General features: G+C 43.2%; 1 protein-coding gene across 3 annotated transcripts in view; it reads right to left on the bottom strand.

Moving 5' to 3' along the window:
- The window catches only part of LOC117363852 (aldo-keto reductase family 1 member C1 homolog), a 65,962-nt gene that overhangs the window by 15,883 nt on the left and 26,837 nt on the right, over nucleotides 1-23,242 (bottom strand). For all 3 annotated transcript variants that reach the window (XM_033952308.1, XM_033952307.1, XM_033952309.1), the window contains 5 exons: nucleotides 21,344-21,460; nucleotides 17,182-17,259; nucleotides 11,251-11,373; nucleotides 8,995-9,107; nucleotides 5,243-5,408 (listed from right to left, as the gene is read on the bottom strand). In XM_033952308.1, coding sequence (XP_033808199.1) covers nucleotides 5,243-5,408; nucleotides 8,995-9,107; nucleotides 11,251-11,373; nucleotides 17,182-17,259; nucleotides 21,344-21,460 — 597 coding nt within the window. The remainder of the gene's footprint in view (nucleotides 1-5,242; nucleotides 5,409-8,994; nucleotides 9,108-11,250; nucleotides 11,374-17,181; nucleotides 17,260-21,343; nucleotides 21,461-23,242) is intronic.

The following is a 23,242-nucleotide window of genomic DNA, read 5'->3' as shown; positions in this document are numbered from 1 at the left end:
TATTTTTTTTCAATTTTCTACACCGTTCTCCCAAGGGAGCTCAGAACGGTTTACATGAATTTATTTTTCTACTCAAGCATTTTCCCCTATCTGTCTCCGGGGGCTCACAATCTTGTCTCGGGGGGCTCACAATCTAACTAATGTACCTGGGGCAATGGGGAATTAAGTGGCTTGCTCAGGATCACAAGGAGCAGTGTGGGTGCTACCTGCAGCCATAAGGGCTATTGGGGTTGTAGACAGATGGGTATAGTGGCTTTTGGGGGTTCACCATAACCTATAAGGGAATTCCGGTGATTTGTTTATGGGGCACCCTTTATGTGAAGTTCACAGCAGTGTCCTGTAAGGTGCCCCACTGCTCTGTTGGCATGTCTGGTGTCCAGTCCATTACAAGATTGGCCCCTCCCATGCCTAAATGGTCTTCTTCTGGCCAATTGGGACTTGCAAGACATAGCTTGTATATCAAGTTAAAATTTAATAAAATGTTTTGCTTGTCTTGCAAAACACTTGCAATCCAAGGTTTTACTGTACTACATTTAGGTATAAAACTTTCCTGCCCTTACCCCAAGGGATTATGCTGGAGGCAATTGTGGGTTACGGTGACTTAAATTAATGATTTAATTTAAATTGACCTTTTTCTTAGATATTTCTGGGCCAAGAAACAGCAGTGGAATTTGAACCTGGCTGGTTTGGTTCTTGCCCCCCCCCCCCACCCCACCCTCAACTGTTCATTGGTTTAACTATTCAACTGTTTTAAGTTATTGGATTTTAAATTCTACATTATGCTAGCTACTTGTGCACTAGAAATGAGTGTTTTTTTGCCAAGTTGCATGATTTAGAGGCTCCCTCCCTATTTTTTTTTTGGGGGGGGGAAATTCCTTCAACTTTTGTGTTAGAAAATTTGACTGATTTAATAATGGTGGTAGAAAAATGATTATTATCCCAAGTAGCGATGAGAATCTTTAAATTGTAAAAGGGGGAGTGGGATGGTTGGTCACTTCACTGCAATGGATGGGTAGACTGGATGTAAAGTTGCCATATTTAGAGTATCCATAATCTGGTCCCCTGAAGCAGGGATCGAAACGGGGCCGCGTTGGGACCCCCTTAATCCTGTTCACAAGCTAAGTAAATCTTTCAGAATTTGCCACAGGTGCAGTGATATTTGCAATTTGAAAAGAAGTACCTTGTTTGGACAAATTTTTTTGAAGTTTTTAGAGATGAGTTTTTCATATATACCTTTGAAGGAAGTGATCAAAGATTTTTCATATAAGGACTATGACTGGAAGGTAAACTCTTTCTCCAAGGGAGGTCGCACAACCTTCCCTTCAGAGTTTCGTATCTCTGAGCTTTTTTATAAATTTGTTTGATCACCCTTCATAGGTTAGTTACCTATAAAGGCCAGTTTTCTCCGGTGTCTATACACATCTTTGGCATTATCTTTTAATATTCAACTTTCTTCCATTTTTCTGCTTTCTTCTCAGATCTATCTATTTCTCCATGTCTTCCCTTACCATCTATTCATGTACACTATCTCCTCCTTCTCTCTGTCCTTCCCCACCATCCATATGTGCCATCTCATCCCTCTTTCTTCTCCCCTATTCCCATCTATCCATAAACAGCATTTCTTCCATCTCTCTTCCCTTCCCCATCCGTCCCATCCCTGTGCACCATGTCCTCTCTCTCTCTCCCCTTCGTCCCTATGTACCATCTCCTCTTCCTCTTTTCCTCTCCTATGGTCTGACATCTGGCTTCCCCCTTTCTCCCTCCTATGGTCTGGGATCTTTATCCTCTCTTTCCCACAATCTGGCATCTCTTGCCCCTTCTTCTTGTCTCTCCTTCCCCTTTGGTCTGCTGTCTCTCTGTCTTTCCCTTCCCTTCCCCCTGCCGTAGTCTGGAATCCCTCCCTCCTCCTTCCTTTCCCTGCTCTGACATCATCTCCCCTTTCCCCCTCCAGTGGTCTAACATCTATATCTGCCCCTTCCGTTCCCTCCTCTGGAGGTCTAACATCTTTCCTTCCCTTTTCTCCCCATCCCCGTGGTCCAGAATCTCATACCCTCCCTATGCTACCCCTTTACCGGATCCAGTGCTTGTTCACCTGGTGCTGCTGTAACTCTTTGGGCCATCGGCAATGTGATTGAAGTAAATATGCTGTCTTTGGAGACTCTGAAGCTTTCTTTCTGCTATTGTTTTCCACCTATGTCTGTCTTGTCTGTTTAGATTGTAAGCTCTTTCGAGCAGGGACTGTCTTCTTTGTGACTTTACAGTGTTGCTTACATCTGGTAGCGCTATAGAAATAATTAATAGTATAGTATAGTATTCTCATTATTCACGTGTTCCTAATATGTGATTTTGCATATCCGTGGTTGCATCTATTGTGACCAATATCCCCCATTCGAGCCACTGTGTTCATTTATTATGGACCTGCTCTAAAAACCTCCCAGCTTTCTTTGCTTCCATTTTCACCTCACATGTGGAGTTCACGTCCAGATATGGCCCCCAAGAGTCCAGAGAGTGAATTACAAGCATCTACAGTGCTGTCCCATTCAGGAACATAATCCTATTTTTTCAATAGGATCTACTTTGTACTTTCCTAAGGTGACCATACGTCCCGTTTTGAACGGGACCGTCCCATTTTTTGATCCCCTGTCCCGTTGTTCCCAAGCACAGCTTCGGGACACTGAAATGTCCCGTTTTCACAAAGAGCGTTCCGAAGCTGTGCCGGTCCGTGGAGATCAGGGGGCCTGATGAACTTGCCTGCATCAGTGCCAGTAGCGTCAGCGCAGCGATCAATTAGGCAGCCTTGGGGCTTTTGCTGAGTCGCAGCCTGCTTCTGATGATGCAACTTCCTCTTTCCTCAGAGGCGGGCACGACCCATTAAAGGACCCAAGGCTGCCTAATTGAATCGCTGCACTGACGGTATTGAAAGCTACTGTGAGGGAAAGGGAGGAGAGGAGGGCAGAGGGGAGAACAGGAGGGACGGACGGTCGGACAAATCCACACTTTCCGATACCGATTCTGTTCTTGCAAGCCCGCCTGTTCCTCTTTTCTGGCAGCGGTGGACAACGTGGCCTGGGACCCGAGTCTTGCACATTGCACGCTGGAGCATGAAGTCGGCCTGCACTTTTCCCTGGGAGGGCTGCAATTGCCCACAAATGACAGTAAATAGGGTCGGCCTCCAATAAGATATTTGAACAGGAGTACAACCTGCAGACGCACACTAAATTTCACACTTTACCACCCCTCCCCCTCCTCCTCCCCCCCCTCCGTTAGATCTTCTTTCAGATTGCTGGTCTTTAGCTGAGCTCACATCCAATAAGATCAGTGAGAAAGTGGTGAGCAGGATGTGAGGCGCTCAAAATGTAATTTGTTTGAACTGGAACTTCTCTCTTTTGCACTAAGGTCATTGCAATGATTGACCCGGACCACAAGTCACATAACTTGGCTCCTTTTGGAACGCTACAACAACCAAGACCCCTGATTGTGGCCATCTAGGCATAACTTCCATGGAATGACCACAAGTACACCTCCTTTCCCCCCCCCCCCCCCCCCGACCTGTACTCCACTAATTTGGGGACCAGGCATTCTGACCCAGAAATTGTAACTGAAGTGTCAATGTATCATATGGTATCCCCAGTGGAAATGTGTACTGGGGAGTTAGCTCTGCCCTCTAAAGCAGTGTTCTTCAACCGCTGGTCCGGGGATCGGTGCCAGTCCACAAAATAATTATTTTATTTCCACCAATCCATAGCTGTAAAAAGATTGAAGAACACTGATCTACAGGTAACGCTTCTCCCTGCTTCGCCGACGCAGAAACAGATCATTTGCTTGCAGCAACGAATACTCAAGCCTTCTCCCCTCCCCCCCCCCCCCGACATCAATTCTGATGTCTTAGAGGAAGTTCCAGGCCAACCAGGTAGCAATTGGCTGGCCCAGAACTTCCTCTCCGACGTCAGAATTGATGTCGGGGGAGCGGGGGCGGAGAAAAGACTTGTAAGCCTGGTGCTTGTGCATTGGAGTCTCTGAAACGTGGTGGAATGAAGAAAACAAATGGGATACAGTACTGCCAGGGTACAAGCTCTATCGCCAGGACAGGTCAGGACAGAAAGGAGGTGGAATAGCCCTATACAAAAAGAAAGCATACAATCAACAAAAATGGACACAGCAGAGACGACCAACAAGCTGGAATTGCTATCTAATCTAATCTAAACCTTAAGTTTATATACCGCATCATCTTCATGAGAATGGAGCTCGACACGGTTTACAAGAACTTAAAATAGTGGGTAGAGAAGAAGAAAAAGGATTACATGAACTAAATAAATAAAAGACAGTAAAAAAAAAAAAAAGACTTTACAATTTAGAAAATAGTCAAGTTTATAGGTTTTTATGAAAGATTTGAAGAGAATTTAGTTCTCGCAACCATAAAGGGATATTATTTCATAACTCTGTTATTTTGAAAGAGAAGCAATAATAGTCCTACAGGCCTATAATGAGGCCTATAATGAGCCTATAATGAGGCCAACTGAGGCAGAGGCCTCAGGCGGCACACTTCTGGGAGTGGCATCCTGCCGCCTGCCAGCCTTCCTGCTCATGTTACCTCTACCGCAGTCCTTCCCTGGCATCTCTCCTTACATTCCTTCCCCTTCTGTAGGGATCTCCCCGTTTCCTTCCTCAACACCCCCCCCCCCACCCCTGGTGATTCTACCTTTAAATGTTCCAGAGGTTGGCGATTCACACACCATCTGAGGCTGGCCCGACATCTCTCTATTGCTGCCCACCCTCTTTGACATAACTTCCTATTTCCACTGGGATGGGCTGCAGTAGAGAGAAGATGTCGGGCTTGCCTGAGACGGGCAGCATGTGTGAATGGCTGACATTTGGAACAATTAAAGGTAGAATCTGGGGGTGGGGAGGCGCTCCCTCTCATCACTCGCCTCAGGCAGCAGATTGCCTTGGCCTACTCCTTCCTACAGGCATGCATCCCAGCATCATAACTTGTCTTATTCATTTAGCCCCATTATCCACTCAGTCACTCTCTTGCTCAGCCCCACTACCCACTAATAAATCCTTATCCACTCGGTCACATAGTCCCATCATCACTCATAAACTCTCCATCTATTAGTCAATCCCTTTGCAAGTGATCCATCAACTCACTCCAGTATGCCAACCATGTACCCCATCCTTTGTGCAAAACTTAGAGCATGCATTTTTCAACTTGTGTTCTCATACCCTTTCCATATAGCTTTACCTTAAAGTTTTCTTCAATGTGCTTGGAAGTGATGCTCTTGACAATGGCAACAATGCCACGCTGGATGGTGTAGCGAATGGACACTTGAGCAGGAGATTTATGGTACTTCTGGGCAATCTTTGCTATTACTGGATCATGAAGCACAGGAGGAATGCTATGATTCTGCCTATATTGGGAAAGTGAAATGTTATGAATACATCTGAAATCAGATAATTAAAGAAGAGTTAGCTATTTTTCCCAAGGTGGTAGGGTGGTCTGGGATTTAATTAAATAGGAAGCATCATAAATCAAATTGCATGAATCAAAGACATTCATAGCTCAGCTTAGATAAACTATGCTCAATTGGCTCGTTGAGGCTGATTCCGTAAATGGTGCCTAGCAGTGTCTAACTTCTAGGTGCTGTTTGGGGAGAGTGTGGCGCAGTGGTTAAAGCTACAGCCTCAGCACTCTGAGGTTGTGGGTTCAAACCCACGCTGCTCCTTGCGGTTCTGGGCAAGTCACTTAATTCCCCCATTGCCCCAGGTACGTTAGATAGATTGTGAGCCCGCCGGGCAGAGAGGGAAAACTGCTTGAGTACCTGAATAAAAATTAAATAAATAAATGAATGGTGCAGTTGTCAATCAACCATTTGGAATATTGTGTACAATTCTGGATACTGAACTTTCAAAAAGATATAAACAGGATGGAGTCGGTCCAGAGGAAGGTTACTAAAATGGTTGATGGTCTACATCACAGGTGTCAAAGTCGGTCCTCAAGGGCCACAATCCAGTCGGGTTTTCAGGATTTCCCCCATGAATATGTATTGAAAGCAGTGCATGCAAATAGATCTCAGGCATATTCATGGGGGAAATCCTGAAAACCCGACTGGATTCCGGCCCTCGAGGAGGGACTTTGACACCCCTGGTCTACATCATAAGGCGTACGGGGACAGACTTAAGATTTTAATATGTATACTTTGGAGGAAAGATGCGAGGGGAGATATGATAGAGATGTTTAAATAACTATGTGGCATAAATACACATGAATAGCAAATAAAAAACCCCACAGATATTCCCCCTCTTCTACGAAACTGCGCTAGTGGTTTTTAGCGCAGAGAGAGCAAAGAGAGCCGGGCTGAAAGGCCCGTGTTGCTCCCAATGCTCATTGAGTTCCTATGAGCATCGGGAGCAGCGTGGGCCATTCAGTGCGGCTCCCCATGCTAGAAACTGCTAGCACAGTTTCGTAGAAGAGGGGGATAGTGAAAATCCAATTATAATGATAAATCACACATTCACAGGGACCGCGCAAAAAGATATTAATTGAATGTGCACAGGCCAAGAGTACAATATTCAAGGATGGGGAAAGCCTCAGCTACAAGCCCCTTTCACTGTCCACGAATGGATCTAAGGTGTTCAGGTTAAAACCTCATAGGCAGAAAAAACCATACTTGATATTGAGAATTTATCATTTAGGCTCTGTGCGATGCAAAAACTAGAGTATCACTAGATAGATGAAAAAAACTTCAACTTATCTTGCAAAACCAACCGGTACACCAACGTTGGCCAGTGTTTCACCTTACTGCTGACTGAGGCTGTATCAGTACAGATTGGTGGCTTCAAAATGGGATTCTCTCAGTCAGCAGTAAGGTGAAACGCTGGCCAACGTTGGTGTACCAGTTGGTTTTGCAAGATATGATGAAGTTTTTTTCATCTATTTTATGATACTCTAGTTCAGGGCTGCCTAACTCCGGTCCTCGAGATCTACTGGTAGGCCAGGTTTTCAGGATATCCACAATGAATATGCATGAGATAGATTTGCCTGCACTGCCTTCTTGGTATGCAAATCTCTCTCATGCATATTCATTGTGGATATCCTGAAAACCTGGCCTGCCAGTAGATCTCGAGGACTGGACTTGGGCAGCCCTGCTCTAGTTTTTGCATCGCACAGAGCCTAAATTATAAATACTCACTATCAAGGATGGTTTTTTTTTGCCTATGAGGTTTTAGCCTGACCACCTTAGATCCATTCGTGGACGGTGGGAGGGCCTTGCATCTGAGGCTTTTTCCATCCTTAAATATTGTACTCTTGGCCTGTGCATATGCAATTAATATCTTTTTGCACGGTCACTGTGAATACATAAATTGAAAGGAAACTTCACAGTGAAAGGGCATAGAATGAGGTTAAGAGGTGTTAGGCTCAGGAGTAATGTAAGGAAATACTTCTTTACAGAAAGGGTGGTAGATGCATGAAATAGTCTCCCAGTGGAGGTGATGGAGACAAAGACTGTCTGAATTCAAGAAAGCGTAGGACAGGCACCTGGGATCTCTTAGGGAAAGGAGGAGAAGTGGGTACTGTGGATGGGCATGCTGGATGGGCCATTTGGCCTTTATCTGCTGTCATGTTTTTATGTTTCTAGGCACCATTTACAGAATCGCACCTAATTTGACTTAGGTGCCAGTAGGCATCATAATGTTAGGTGTTCTGCCCCCACTTATGTGGGTGTTTGCTCAGTTTCTTATATAAGAATAAGTTTAAATGTTTTATTAGAGAATGACACGGGGAAAAAAATCTGTCCCTGTCACTGCCCTGTCACCGGACCACCGCCCCCGTCACCGCACCGTCCCCGCCGTCCCTTTCACCACCCCATCCCTGCTGTCCCCTTCACCGCCCCATCCCCGTCTCCGCAGCATCCACTCTTCCCTCTCGCCACCTCACTGCCCTTCGGCACCCCTCACGCAGTCCGTGCATCTCCCTCCCCCTTACCTTCTCGGCGCATTTTAAGGTTTCAGAGTACTTGTTGAAAGCCGCCGGAACCTACGTGCATCGCGTGCATGTGTGGGCGGAAGCTTCTCCTCTGATGCAACTGGCAGTTAATTTTTCAAAGGGAATGGCCTTGGTGGTTCCACTTTGAAAATTAAGTGCCCAATATTCAGCCAGCAGCAGTCACTGTTTTGATGACCACTGCCAGCTTTAATCCTAGATATTCAATGCCGAACTATATCTGGTTAGGGGGCTGGAGGAGCTGCCGTACGGCGAGAGATTAGAGAAACTGGGCCTCTTCTCCCTTGAAAAGAGAAGACTGAGAGGGGACATGCTAGAAACATTCAAGATACTGAAGCAAATAGACTTGGTAGATAAAAATAGGTTGGTCACCCTCTCCAAGGTAGAGAGAACGAGAGGGCACTCTCTAAAGTTAAAAGGGGAAAGATTCTGTACAAACGTAAGGAAGTTCTTCTTCACCCAGAGAGTAGTGGAAAACTGGAACGCTCTTCTGGAGGCTGTTATAGGGGAAAACACCCTCCAGGGATTCAAGACAAAGTAGATAAAAGACAGGTTGTTCAACTTCTCCAAGGTAGGGAGAACGAGAGGGCACTCTCTAAAGTTCTTCACCCAGAGAGTAGTGGAAAACTGGAACGCTCTTCTGGAGGCTGTTATAGGGGATAATACCCTCCAGGGATTCAAGTCAAAGTTAGACAAGTTCATGCTGAACCAGAACGTACACAGGTAAGGCTAGTCTTAGTTAGGGCACTGGTTTTTGACCTAAGGGCCGCCGTGGGAGCGGACTGCTGGGCATGATGGACCACTGGTCTGACCCAGTAGCGGCAATTCTTATGTCCTTATGGGCATTGGCATTGAATATCTGGACATTTGTGACCAAATAAAGCCTAGCCTAAGTGCAATAGTCACCACTTGCTCCCCCTTTTACAAAACTGTAGTGAAGGTTTTAGTGCCGGCCGCAGCAGTAGCATCTCTATTTCAGTCTCCTTCCTTACCAGTCTGTATTTACATTGATTGATCCCAGTATACTATAAGCCACAAGAACAATATCATTCTTCTTGCAGAACTCCAGTAGCTTCTTTTGGTTAAGATATGGATGACATTCCACCTGCAGAATTCATAGTTAAGAGATTTTATAGCAGAAAATTGCACTGTACATCAAAACCTTCATTTGTCATAACACTTGCTGTAATTAGCAGATGAATGTCTCAGGGCTGTCCAACAGTATAGTCCTATGGTTTGGCAGCAATCATGTTTCTCTAAGGCAGGGAAGTCCAACCTCGGCCCTGCCCCTCGCCAGGTCTGGTTTTCCCCAAATAAATATGCATGATATCATGCAAATTCATTGGTGAAATTCTGAAAACCCGACTGGATTGTGGCCCCCAAGTACCGATGTTGGACAACCCTGTGTCAGCATAGCTATCGCTACCATTCAGCCTTTTTAGTTGGCATTACTTATGTCAGCAAAGGCCTATGGGAAATTATATCAATCTGACTCTGGCATGTGAATGCAGATAGACCCTGAGGGCAGGGAGACGGTTTTAAGTAGCCCTGATTGATATGTTTTAAGTAGCCCTGATTGAATCATGATTAGCTAAAAGGTATTAATGTCTGATTAAGAGGGTGCTTAGGACAATGGGTCCAGGTGCACAGATAACTTAAAGTTAATCAGAAGCTATTGTCAGAGACAGACTGGAAATACATATATGACCATAGCCTATTCTTCGGCTGTCTAGCACAAGTTTACTAAGAAGGGGGAGATTTAACTTCTATTGAAGCTCAATAGTTTTCTATATTCAGAATAAGATTCCAAGCTATAAAAGCCTCCTCTCTGCAACACACAAAAATCTATCTATCTCTTGGCTCTTGGGTCTCGGCTCTCTTGTTCTTTCTTTCTTTCTCTCTCTCTCTGGCCGATCTCTGGAACACGAAGCTTGGACCATCACCCCATCCCCCTTTTCTCTCTCTCTGCCTTTCCCTGGAACCTCACGCTTCCTTCTAGACTCTGTAAGGCAGGGAAACTGCTTTGCTCTCTACTTAATTGTAATGCTTAATTGTTGTAATGCCTATGAATACTACTTTTCTGTAAGCCTATTTCTATAATATATTCTTTATGCAATCACCTCTGGCTGTGCCTCTTTGATTCTACTTCCTGGTGAATCTTCAGTGAGGGAACTGAACCTGGGACCTGGCGTTTGTCAGGGCGCCTCTCAAGTGACCCCACCAACCATATATTGTGGGGGCCACTAACAAACCTGAAATTTTGCAAGGATTACTAGATGTCTTTCAGCAGCTCCCCTCCCTCCCTCCCCCTTAATTTTGTAGCCAAGTCAAAATGATCTACCAATAATAAAATTTTAAAAACACAAAGCACACTGTACGCAGAGAAAATGTTAATTATTATTTATATTCCGCGGATTTTCAAAGAGGTCAAGGCAGATGACTTTATGCAATGTCACCTCAGTAACAACTATACAAAAATAGACAAATATACCCCCTCCCTTTTTACTAAACCACGATAATGGTTTTTAGCACAGGGAGCTGCGCTGAATGCCCCACGGTGTTCTCGACGCTCATAGGCTCCCTGCACTAAAAACCGCTATTGCGGTTTAGTAAAAGGGTCCATAGTGCAAAATATAGACAGCATATATAAATTCTCAAAACGGACACATTTTGATCACTAAATTGAAAATAAAATCATTTTTCCTACCTTTGTTTGGTAATTTTATCAGTCTCTGGTTGCACTTTATTCTTCTGACTGTGCATCCAATATTTCTTCCCTTCTTTCAGCCTCCAGTATGCTTCCTCTCCTCCAGACCTCATTCCCTCCCCCAACGTTTTCTTTGTTTCACCCTGCCCCCTTCTTTCTTTCTCTCTCCATGCACTCTTTCTTTCTCTGTCTGTCTTTCTCTCTCTCCGTGCCCCATTTTTTTTCTTTCTTTCTTTTTTTCACTCTGCCCCCTTTCTTTCTTCCTCCCTGCCCTCCCCCATGCCACCGCCATTGGGAAACATGCTGCTGCCACCGCCGCCGGGGAAAGGCTGCCACTGCAGCCATCGGCTTTCCCAGAACGTCCTCTCCGATGTTAGAATTGACGTCGGGTGGCAAGAGTTGTTCGGCCCCACGGGGAAGAAAAGCAGGGAGGGAGAACTTGGTGGTAGCCTTTCCCCAGTGGGTGGCCAGTTGTGCAGCCGGGATGGACCGCCCCCCCCCCCCCCCTTCATACGCCACTGCCTATAGGAGTAGATTTTACCTGGTTACAGACTGGTTTGTACTTGAGCCCTGGTTTGTTGAGGATCATTTCCAATTGCCTCCGATTGAAATTGGAAACACCAATGGACTTCACCAAGCCTGCATCTTTACATGCCTCTAGAGCCTGTCAAAGAGATCAATTCAAATATACTTAATCAGAAAGAAAAGACAACATAACATGGTGTTTAAAAAAAGGGGGTTGGATAATTTTCTAAAAGAAAAGTCCATAAACCTAAGGCAGACTTATGGAAATCCACTGCTTATTCCTAGGATAAACAGCATAAACTCTTTATAATACTCCTTGGGATCTTGCCAGGAACTTGTGACCTGAGTTGTCCACTATTGAAAACAGGATACTAGGCTTGATGGATCTTTGCTCTTTCCCAGTATGGCAACTCTTCTTATTCTAAATGTTTGATTCTTTGTGTGGTCTGCAAGCCAAAGCTTTCCATATTGTTTAGTTTCATATGCCAATCAGATAGCGGCTCTGCACGGGCAGGAGCAAAGGAATTTCACTCCTGCCACAGTTCACCATTGGTTGAATAGACGTCTACCTTGCCTTTTATTGGATTGTTTGGACTTTTAAGGCATGGTGTTCTTTTCTTTGCTATTCTTGTAGGGAAGACAGAAAGAGAAAGGCAGAGATGGTGAACCTGGGGTTGGTGTAGAGGGAGGGAGGGAGGGAGATGCATAGAATAGGAGGATAGAATAGTTGGAAAGGGAGAGATATGGCATGGGAGGGTAGTCGGGAAGAGAAAGGGAGAGAATTGGACTTGGGGAGGGAAAAATGTTAGGTTTGGGAGAGGAAGGGAAACAGATGCAGCATTTTTTCCCCTCTCTCCCTCAAGAAGGGAGAAAAGAACAGAAAAGAGAGGGAGAGATGTTGGACCATGGGGAGACAGGATGAAAAATGGAAGATGGAAGAGAGGTAGAATAAGAAGATGGCAGAGGAAGGAGAGAAAGGGACAGGGATATATAGCCTGATGAGAGAGGGAGGACGATTCTGGAAGTGGTGAGCCACATGGAAGAGGTCAAAAAGCAGATGATAAGATGAATGAGAACACTGAGTACAGTGATAGAAATATTGTAATGGAGAGTAAATAGAGGGAAATAGGAGGCTGGGAAAGGAGTGAGATGGGAAATGGAAGAGCTACAGAATGAGAGGAGGTGGAAAATTCATAAGTAGCTGAAAATGTAAAAAGAAGGGTGAGAAAGAAGGTGAGATTTGAGTGGACAGAGGCAGTAAAGAAGAAAGGGAGGAAAGCTGAAAGGGCAAAATCAATATGTTGGAGACAGGCATAGTGAAGGAATGGAGCAAGAGGGAAGAGGAGAAAAAAATGGACAGTAGACACTGGAAAGAGAATTAGTAGAAAATAGACAAAAGCAGAAAGAGAAACTGGGACCAAGATGATGGAAAAAAGAGAATGTCCAGACAAGGTAGAAAAAAGTGTTTTATTTTGAATTTATTAACTGGAATATGTTGGCTTTGGGTCATGTGCATCTTCTGCCTGGAAGCGATGAGTCAGGAGTGCAGCGGCTGGAAAGCCCGAGTGATATCTGCCCCGTCTGGACTTTTGCCATTGGGATTATTTAAAATATGCTGAGGCAACAGAGCTGCTTCAGTAAATTAGACTTCTGCCAGACTTATTTGATTTTGGTTTTCAATTTTTTCTTCCAGTTTATGAATTAATTTAAATTTATTCCATTGTTTTTACCCCTATTTTTTATTTTTATTTTATTAACTGAATTCTATCGTTTAACGGTTCCTCCCTTCTATTCCTTTTTACATATTACTTTAATTCATTTAGATATCATTTACATAGATGGTGCTCCTATCTGTAAAGTTAGGAATTTCTATGAAATATTCTACATGCTTCCCTCCTCTCCACTCCTTCCTGCCCTCCATAGTCCTCCCTACCCTCTTCCAACCTCTTCCTCTGTAATGTCGCCTAGAGCTTGTATAGGTATGTGAGACGCACAAATGGAAAAAATAAAATAAACAAATAAAATAAAAATATACAGGTACTTGTATTATATTCAGTGGCAAAGCCACGGGCCTAAGCTCAAAGTGGGAGGCCCAGCACCCTCTCATGGTTATGCAACCAATTGTTTTTAGTACAAAATGAAGTATTTTCTGAGTTTGTTTTCGGCTTTCCAGTTCAGTTTTGGTATTCATATTTCTATTTTTAATTTGTGATCCATTGTTCTGTATTTGGTCAAGTCTGTGTTCTGTGTGAAGAAGTCATTTAAAATGGTTTTATACGTATATGGTAGCAAAAGGTGGGTATGGAAATTGGGAGAAGGGCCCCCTCCTTAATTTCTGCCATGAGCCCCAGCATGTCTGAACCCAGCCCTGGAAATGCTTCAATGGAATTTTTGGCACACCTTGCTATAACACATTATAGTAATTGTGGATTGTAAGTAATTCATGAACAAAAGATAAACCATTTTTCTCTAAGTACTTAAGTAATGTCAAAACTATTCTAAATCTGAAATGACAAATCTCATGACATTAGAATTAATGTTTATAGTAAGTTCATCATCTGGTCACCCCACCCCCACTACAGGCTTCATCTCTAATTTAACTTCATTGGTGTTCTGAAAATTCTAACATGACACAGCTTCCTCTGCCTACTTATCTGTAAGAGATATAGGTTATTTAGACTGAGTTTAAGTTTGTTGGTCCTTAATCATGGTAAGATTTAATCTAAGCAAGCACTAAAATTCTATCAGCATACTCTGGAGTCTTCTAGATCTTCAACCACTGGAACAATCAATCGGATATCACTTGCAAAGACTTGACATTCCACTCCCAAGCTATGGATAAAATCTACCACAGATACAATGCATATAAAGAATAACAAAGGGGAAAAATGCATCCTTCTAGTATTCTGCATTATAAGATACTCAGTGTGGAATATTCAGTTTCCCAAAACTCTGTATGTGATTCTCCAAGAGAGAAGACAGAGCTCTATCTGTTAGTCTAAAATGATAATCTTTGGAGCAAAATAATGCGGTCTGAAATATATGTTCTACTCTCATTATGTTCACAGTGTTTATCCTTATTAATAAATCAATGAACTAAAAAACATAGTAAACCTCTGATTAGATGATGCTTAATAGGTGAATTTGAAGCGCTCAGACCCACTGCCTCTTGTATTATGAATTCTTTGATTCACTAGCACGGGAAATCATGGGATGAGCATGGGACCATCATTGCTTCATCAAGACCCGCCACCTTGACTAATTAATATAAATTTCTATCTTATTACAAATTATCTTGTTATTACATGCAATATTTTCAAGGGGGTCTGATGGCTGTTCCCCGTGCTGGCTGAAAATGATTACTTCATATCGACCTTATGACATAGCCATTCAGTCCGACGGTAGCATCGGTTGGGAGTGCTCCCACAGGAAAGAAAGCCATGAGCCAGTGTCCCCTCCCGAGGAAGCCGGGATTGGGCGAAACTTGAGTCGAGGGGCCGGCTCATAAGGTCAATATGAAGTAATCATTTTCAGCCAGCACGGAGAGCAGCCATCAAACTACCTTGAAAATATCTCATGTAACAACAAGATAAGTGCAAATTTGTAATAAGTAAAATGTATTAATAAGTCAAGGTGGCGGGACTTGATGAAGCAGTGATAGTCCAATGATTTCCCGTGCTAGTGAATCAAAGATTTCACAATACACGAGGCTGTGGGTCTGAGCACATCAAATTCACCTATTAAGTATACTTTATATCAGCATCATCCAACCGGTGGTTTACTATGTTTTTTAGTTCATTGATTTATTTTAAGGATAAGCACTATGATCATAACCAGAGTAGTACATGACCATCACAGTATAGTACAAACAAAGAAGTGTTTCCCACAGTAGTGTGAAGCTGAAATATATGTTGCCAAAAGTTTGAGGGCTACCATTAAGCTTTCTTATTGCATATCTACCTACGTATGAATATCATTTATTGTCGAGGACAACAATTTCTCTATAGAATGGTGCGCATGAAAGACTGACTGACTGGAATGAGCTTAACACATCCTTCTTTTTGACATAATCTAATATTTGCTTATAACTTATGTTCTCCATAAGATTAGTCAGAAAGGAAAATTGAGACACTAGGCAGTACTGATTTGGTTGTTTCTTGCTCCCCCCCTGCCCTTCCCCTCCCCCCCCCCCCCCCAATGCAGGCCTTAACAGTTTCTGGAACTGCAGCTTGCTCAATAGACACAGAGGCCAACCAAGAGCTCACTACCTTCCCTAATTTCTCTCTATGCTTGGGGCAGGGCAGGAAGCAAGTTGGAGCATTCATTTGATCTAATAATTTCCAAAAGCTCAACCTTTAATGACTGTCCTGTAGTTAACACATTTATTTCATTCCCATTGCTAACTCCTGGCAGCTGTTATCCTGGATTTTGAATGCCTGTATATCATTACACATGAATCTGGGACTCCTCTCTAGTTCATGTGCCAAAGTGATATGCATTGGCTTTCTGCTCCCCACCCACACTGTCTGATAATATCTCTCTTTCTTTCTCTCCCTTTCCTTTCCCCTTCCTGCCATCTAGCATCTCTTCCTCTCTTCTCACTCCCCACCCCCCTTCCCAGACCTGGCATGTTTTTTGCTTGTCTCATCCCTCTTCGGTGGCCATCTAAACTAGCCATTGTGGCCAACTGTGAGGCATCACTGAAAACAGACTGCCTCTGGATGGGCTACGCCCTTCCCTCTGCTGTGTCTCCTTCTGACACAACTTTCTGTTTCCAGGTCTTTCCTTTTAAAGCTTCAATTTCCATCATCCCCGAGACTCTTTTTAGGATCTCCTGTCATTTTCTATGTCCCCTCAGATAACCTCGTACCCTTTTGTGCCATGCATTTACCCCACAACAGTACTTTTTACAAATTGTGACATGGCTCCTTGAGATTTAACAACAATCCAAAAACAAGAATCAAAAACTTAACAACCAAAGGTTACAAAAATCAAAACAAAATTATAAAACTGTAGATATAAGACTGGAAAAATATGTCAATTATCTCTTGTGGATGGAGGAAAGCCTCAGATCATGTGTCCATTTTCACAAGCCAGCCCGCTGGTCATTCAGCTAATGAGGATATCAATTTCAATCAATGGCCATCCTCCAGCACCCTTAATTACTGTGCAAAAATCATGCTGTGCAAACTTGCATTGATAATATATACCATATTTTTCACTCCATAAGATGTACTTTTCCCCCCAAAAAAAGTGGGTGGAAATAAGAGTGCGTCTTATGGAGCGAATACCACCCCCCCTCCCCACCTGTTTTTAATCGTGGCACTTCCCTCGTTAGATGGCTGCGGCAGTGAGCCGCCCTCCCCGTGCCTGCTTTTGATGTCAGCGCTTCTCTCGCTGGATGGCTGCGGCAGTGAGCCACTCCCCGCGTGCCTGCTTTTAATCCCGGCACTTCCCTCGCTGGACGGCTGTGGCAGTGAAAACACCCCCCTCTCCTGTACCTGTTTATAATCCCGGCGTTTATTTCACTGGACAGCTGCGACAGGGAGAGGCAGAGCGGTGAGCAAGGCAGGCGCGCCTGTGTGGTCCTGTGTGCCTGCCTGAATGGCTGCAGGCAGTTCTCGCGAGCCTGGAAATGAGTGTGGGGTTGGATGAAGAGCCTGGCAGGGAGAATTTGGTTCAGAATGTTTATTTTCTTGTTTCCCTCCTCTAAATTTAGGTTGTGTCTTATGGTCAGGTACATCTTATGGAGCAAAAAATGGAGCAAAACCCAGACAAAGTACTGGGTTTTGAAAAGCCATCCAGAAGCCCAGACATGTCCTCTAAAAAAAAGAGAGCACGTCCAGGTAAATACAGACATCTGGTAACCCTAACTTAAATCACTATTAGAATTGTGAGAGAAAAAGAGTTCACATCCAAAGACACTTCAATTAGTAGTGCATCTTACCTCCCAAACAGCACAAAGGTCTGTCTTCTCAAAAATAAATTTTCCCTTTTCATTGACTGGTATTAAATTTTCTCCAAACTGACAAAAAATTAGAAATTAATTAAACAAGATTCAGCGCTGAACATTAATGTTTACTATTGACTAATGTAATGTAAGTCTGAGTCATATCAGTAAACCAGAACTCGGTCCATGTTATAATACATAACGATAATAAAATGTAAGTTGACAACAAATCAATGCATACGTACAATACACTCTAATGCCTTCACAAAATCTTGAGAGAAAACCAAAACCTTACACATCCTTGTGGTCCATGCATTTCTGGCATTCAAAAACCATAGGCATAGTTCAGGGGTTATGGAGGAGACAGTGACCCCCACCAAATGCTGCAGGTGCTGGGAATTAATTTATCCCCTCCCCCACCCTAATAACACCTCCGTAGTATGAGGAACAACAGTGTGGGTTTGCTTATCCAAACATAAAATTGACAAAAGAAGCTTTTATTTTACTGTTGTTTTCTTGCCTGATAATGGGATAGAAACATAGAAAGATGACGGCAGAAAAGGGCTACAGCCCATCAAGTCTGCCCACTCCAATGACCCACCTCATTAAGTCTGAGTGCCAATGACCTAGTTCCTTAACTCGACCCTCGTAGGGATCCCACCTGGATGTCCCATTTATTCTTAAAGTCGAGTTTCAGGACATATGTTTCTGTGTTGTTTGTGCATGTTTTTTGCACAGGGTGATAGGAAATGCTATTTCTTGCTTATTCTGCATTTGGTGAGGGTCTGTCTCTCAGACTTCTCAGACTATGTGTGTGCCTAGTTGTATCCTCTACATAAGATAAAGGTAGACTTTATTGATAATGGGGATCATTTAAAAAAACAACAAAAATGTCCAGAATGTGGTATAAAGGGGAAGATGGACATTTTTCTCACAAAACTATTCCAATTTGCTATTTTTGAAATGTATTTTGTAGGCAGATTTTTATGGTGCTTGCCTGCAGCGTGTCTAAATCTCAAGGGAGCATGGTAGAGGCAAGATTTGAGTGGGACTAGGGCGGGCATGTGATTTGGGCATTTTAGAAAATGTCCAGGGCACAATTGGACATTTGGTGCTAGACCTGTTTTAACAATGAATAAGTGCCAAAAAGATTCCCAAACTCACCAGATGACCACTGGATAGGGTTACCAGATTTTCCTTCGAGAAAATCCGGACCCATGGCCATGCCCCCAGGCCCGCCCAGTCCTGCCTGTGTCCCGCCCCCAGCCCCGCCTCCAGCCCCACCCCCTGAACCCATTTGTGTGTCGGGATAGCATCCACGCATGCACAGATGTGATGCAATAATGTCGCATGTGCGCGCATGACTTTGCGCGTTGCATCCGTATGTATGCGGATGCTGTCCCGATGTCTGAAGCTTTTCAAGTTTCAAGTTTAATAAGTATTTGATTAATCGCTTACTCAAATATCTAAGCGATGAACAAATCATTCAATTTACAGATAATACAGGGGTGATAAAAGACAGATGGACACTGAACAAAACATATTAAATGAACGACTAACAGAATAAACAGAAAAGGAAAACAAAGGGAAAGGCAGGGTAATGAAATACAATAATAATGATAGAAAGAAGAACGATAATGGTAAAAAAACAATAGGAGGGAAATAAAAGAAGTAGCCTTATGAAAATAAGCAAAAATAGGCTGGGACTCCTAAATATCATAAGCGTCTTTGAAAAGAAAGCTCTTAAGTTGACTTTTAAATTTATCTAAGTTCTTTTCTTCTCTGAGATAAATAGGGAGGGAGTTCCAAGTTTGAGGAGCTGTAACAGAGAAGATAAAGTGCCATGTATTAATAACTTTAAGTGATGGCGTAACTAATAGATGTTGGTCAATAGATCTCAGTGATCTGATTGGGGTATAAGGGATCAATAACTTGTAGATGAAACCTGGACAAAGTGCCGGGTTTAGAAAAGCCATCCAGATCCCTCGGACATGTCCTCAAAAGGAGGACATGTCCGGGAAAATCCAGACATCTGGTAACCCCACCACTGGAGGGATGAAGGCATGACCCACCCTATGCTCCCTCAGTGGTCATTAACTCCCTCCCACCCTCTAATGATTCTTGTCTATATGATAGCTTCAGATGTTATGGCCAACGCGGGCCCCCACCCCGATCGGCAACGCGGGCACCCCATCGACGGAAAGTAAGACAAGCAAGCAACGCGGGTAAGAACGGCAACGGGAACTGTAATTGTGCAAGTGGTGCTGCTTGCCCAAAGCTTCGCTCTGACACAGCTTCCTGTTTCCGTCTGGGTGCATGGTGGGGTGGGGTGGGGAAGGGGGCCCAGTGTACTTGTGTGCCTAGGGGCCCTTGACGAATTAATCTTGCCCTGCCTACAACTGTCTTTGCCAACTGTGCTGGGGCTGAGCTGTCCCATCGCCAAAACTTCTATTTCCTTTGAGTTCCCACACAGTTAAGATAGTGGGAGCAGCAGCAGCAAGGACAAAGGGAGGGAAGGGAAGAGGAGGGGAAGAAAGAAGAGAAATCCTGGACACCTTGGGGAGGAGGAAGAGGAGAGTTGCTTTAAACTTGGAGGGAGAAACAAAGGGGAGATGCTAGATACCTGGAGATATAGGGAAGGGAAGACTTAATGCCTGGACTATAGACCAGTGTTTCCAACCCTGTCCTGTAGGACCCCCAGGCCAACCGGGTTTTCAGGTTAGCCCTAATGAATATGCATGGAGCAGATTTGCATGCTTGTCACTTCCATTACAGTACTCCCACAATATTCACGGGGGTTCCGTTCCAGGAACCCCCGTGAATCTTGAAAAACCGCGAATACGGTTTTTCATGGGAGAGACTGGAGAGGGCAACGGGAGAGGCAGGAGAGAGCAGCCGGAGTACCAGTGAGTGCAGGAAATCACTCGCTGTATGCTCCGACCGCCTCTTCCTGCACTAAGTCGGGCCTTACCAATCAGGAGCTGCATGTCAAAGCTGCTCTCTCCTGCCTCTCCCGCTGCCCTCTCCTTGTCACAGTCAGAAAATACCGCGAACGACTGGGGGAACACTGTATATGCAAATCTCTCTCATGCATATTCATTAGGGCTAGCCTGAAAACCTGATTGGCCTGGGGGTCCTCCAGGTTAGGGTTGGGAACCACTGCTATAGACCTTGTAGGGGGCACATGGCTGATATTCACAAAGCCAATTTTATATGAGTCAAAAACTTTTACAGTGCGAGGTGAATCATAAGACAAAACTTAAAATATCCCAGCACAAACTTCTCATATTCAAAACTCAGAAAAGTGAATCCAGTAATATAATTAAATAAACTTCACAACATTCTTATTCGGTGATCCTCTGTGGTGAACTATAAAGAGTGCTTCATCATTGGTCTCCTGTATTTTTATAAACCAATTTGTTAAAGTTCAAAAACCAAAAGAGTGCTTCAAGCAAAAAAACCAAAACAAAACCAAACTTGTTGCAAACTTGAAACTGCTCCGATTAACACAATTACATAATATTCACATATGTAATTGTCGTGTTAATCGAACTTCAACCCTGATGCAGGACTCAAAACACTGGCCATGTCGGAGGCAGTGGTCCAGTGGAGCAGCTATTCAAGCTAAGTTTATCTTTTTTGCTTGAAGCATTTTGTTTTCCTTGAACTGTAACCAAAACAATTGATTTATAAAAATATGGGAGACTAATGAGGCTAATATGGGTGACTATGAGCTGGCTTTTTTAAAGCATTTCTTATAGTTTACCACAGCAGATCCCCAAATTAGAATGTTGTAAAGTTTATTTAATTATATTGCTGGATTCATTTTTTTGTTTTAAATATGATATTCACAAAGAGCATCAGTTCACATTGGGCTAGTCCTGGGAGACAGAGAGACAGAGTCTTGATCCCTTAGTTATAATTTCTTTTCAAAATGGTATTGGGTTGGAAAGAAAAAAAATAGACAAAACAGAGAAAAAATGTACTTCTATATAAAATGCAAAAATAAACAATTTTCCTTGGATCTTAACATTTTTGGGCTAATGCTCTAAGTTTTTTCTATATATTTTTTTTACACCCCAACATAAAAATAAGCTTCCCGATTTGACTTATCAATTTGATATATTCAAGGAGAATGATCAAATTTTCTAATGTTTACCTTCAAGGAGGTAGGCAGGTTAATGATGTACAGATTGATGTAATCCAGTTGAAGAGCTTTCAGGGTCCTTTTCAAAATTGTTTCAACAAACTCAGGTTTGTGAAAAGTAATCCACAGCTGAAAAAAAAAGATAACAGCAGAAATGAGGAAATGTCTTCATCTTTGTATAAACCCCCTGGTGGTGGAGTAAAGTATTACGCTTAATAATAAATTTGATGTTAGTGAGTTTTGACCAGCAATATGGGTTTCCTAGTAGAAACTCAACACCAACCAGGAAGTTTAACATTAAAAATAGGGTTTATGATCATATGAATTCAGATGTTAGGTGATTGTTAATTGAATCTCACAGCTTTCAAATATCAAAATGAACACACAAATATTTCAATTACAGATCTGCAAGTGTACAACAGCTTTATCTTCAACAACCTGAAAAATCTCAGATAAGTACAAACACGTATATCTTTTACTTATAACTATTCGTATAAATTTGCTTCATTTAGAGCTAGATTCTTTAAAGCGTTCCGATCAGGTAAGTCTCTTTTTTCCCCTCTATATATTTGTCTCCTATCTTCCTATCTCGTAATCTGTCTTTTTTTATCTCTGTTCAACGTTTAGCATTTTCTTTCTCTGTTAGCGTTTAGCACATGCTAATATTTAGCACAGGGGTGTCCAACCTACAGCCCAAGGGCCACATGCGGCCCTGTGAAGTATTTTGTGTGGCCCCAGTTGAGAGCAATGCAGCGTTTTCCTCTGCTGCCCCCTCCCCCCCCCCCCGGGTGTTTACCGTCTTCTGGCTCCCTCCACTGTCTTGCTGCAGTGTTTGAACGTTTGCGCAGTCCCAGAAAAAAATTTTGGGGCCAATGTGGCCCAGGGAAGCAAAAAGGTTGGACACCCCTGATTTAGCATGTGCTAAATCGGCTAGCGCACCTTAGTAAAAGAGTGGGATAGTCACAACTTGAATTTTCCAGTTCTCTGTTGCACGGATAGTGTCGACCAGTTTGAAGACTTCTAGGGTTTCAGTTCTACTTCTTGACTCTTATTTTTTCTTTACCTTCTTACCCTGACTTTAACCAAATCAATAAGAAAAACCTAATACATGTCGATGTACCCCTTCACGAGTCTGCACTTGTATCCCTGTCTACCATTTTTATTTAAAACAAACAAATAATTGTAAGACCTTAAACGAATTACCCTGCCCCTTCTGTATAATTAAAACACAGATGACACTTAGGACTCAGTCACACTATTTATTACTAATAATTTACTCTAGAACTCTACATCTGCTTTACTTGGTGGTCATACATGAACATGAGAACATGTAGCCCAGTAGCCCGTCCTCACGGTGGCCAATCCAGGTCCCTAGTAATTGGCCAAAACCCAAGGAGTAGCAACATTCCATGCTACCAATCCAGGGTAAGCAGTGGCTTCCCCCATGTCTTTCTCAATAACAGACTATAGACTTTACCTCCAGGAAATTGTCCAAACCTTTCTTAAAACCAGCTACGGTATCTACTCTTACCACAACCTCTGGCAATGCATTCCAGAGCTTAACCATTCTCTGAGTGAAAAAATATTTCCTCCTGTTGGTTTTAAAAGTATTTCTCTGTAACTTAATCGAGTGTCCCCTAGTCTTTGTAATTTTTGATGGAGTGAAAAATCAATCCACTTGTACCCATTCTAGTCTACTCGGACAACACCTCAGCACAGGCAAAAAAATGCTGCTCATACAACTGGATCTGACCGCAGCATTTGATCTGGTAGACCATAACATCCTACTGCAAATTTTGGACACAATAGGTATCACCGATAAGGTATACTCATGGTTTGAAGGATTCCTCAAATCCAGAACCTATAGAGTAAAGTCGGACAAAGAAAAATCAGAACCTCGGTCCAACTCCT

Source organism: Geotrypetes seraphini, chromosome 7, assembly GCF_902459505.1.
Source record: "Geotrypetes seraphini chromosome 7, aGeoSer1.1, whole genome shotgun sequence".
Taxonomy (NCBI): domain Eukaryota; kingdom Metazoa; phylum Chordata; class Amphibia; order Gymnophiona; family Dermophiidae; genus Geotrypetes; species Geotrypetes seraphini.
Note: the sequence above shows the minus strand (reverse complement) of the source record. Positions and strands in the feature narration are given on the sequence as shown.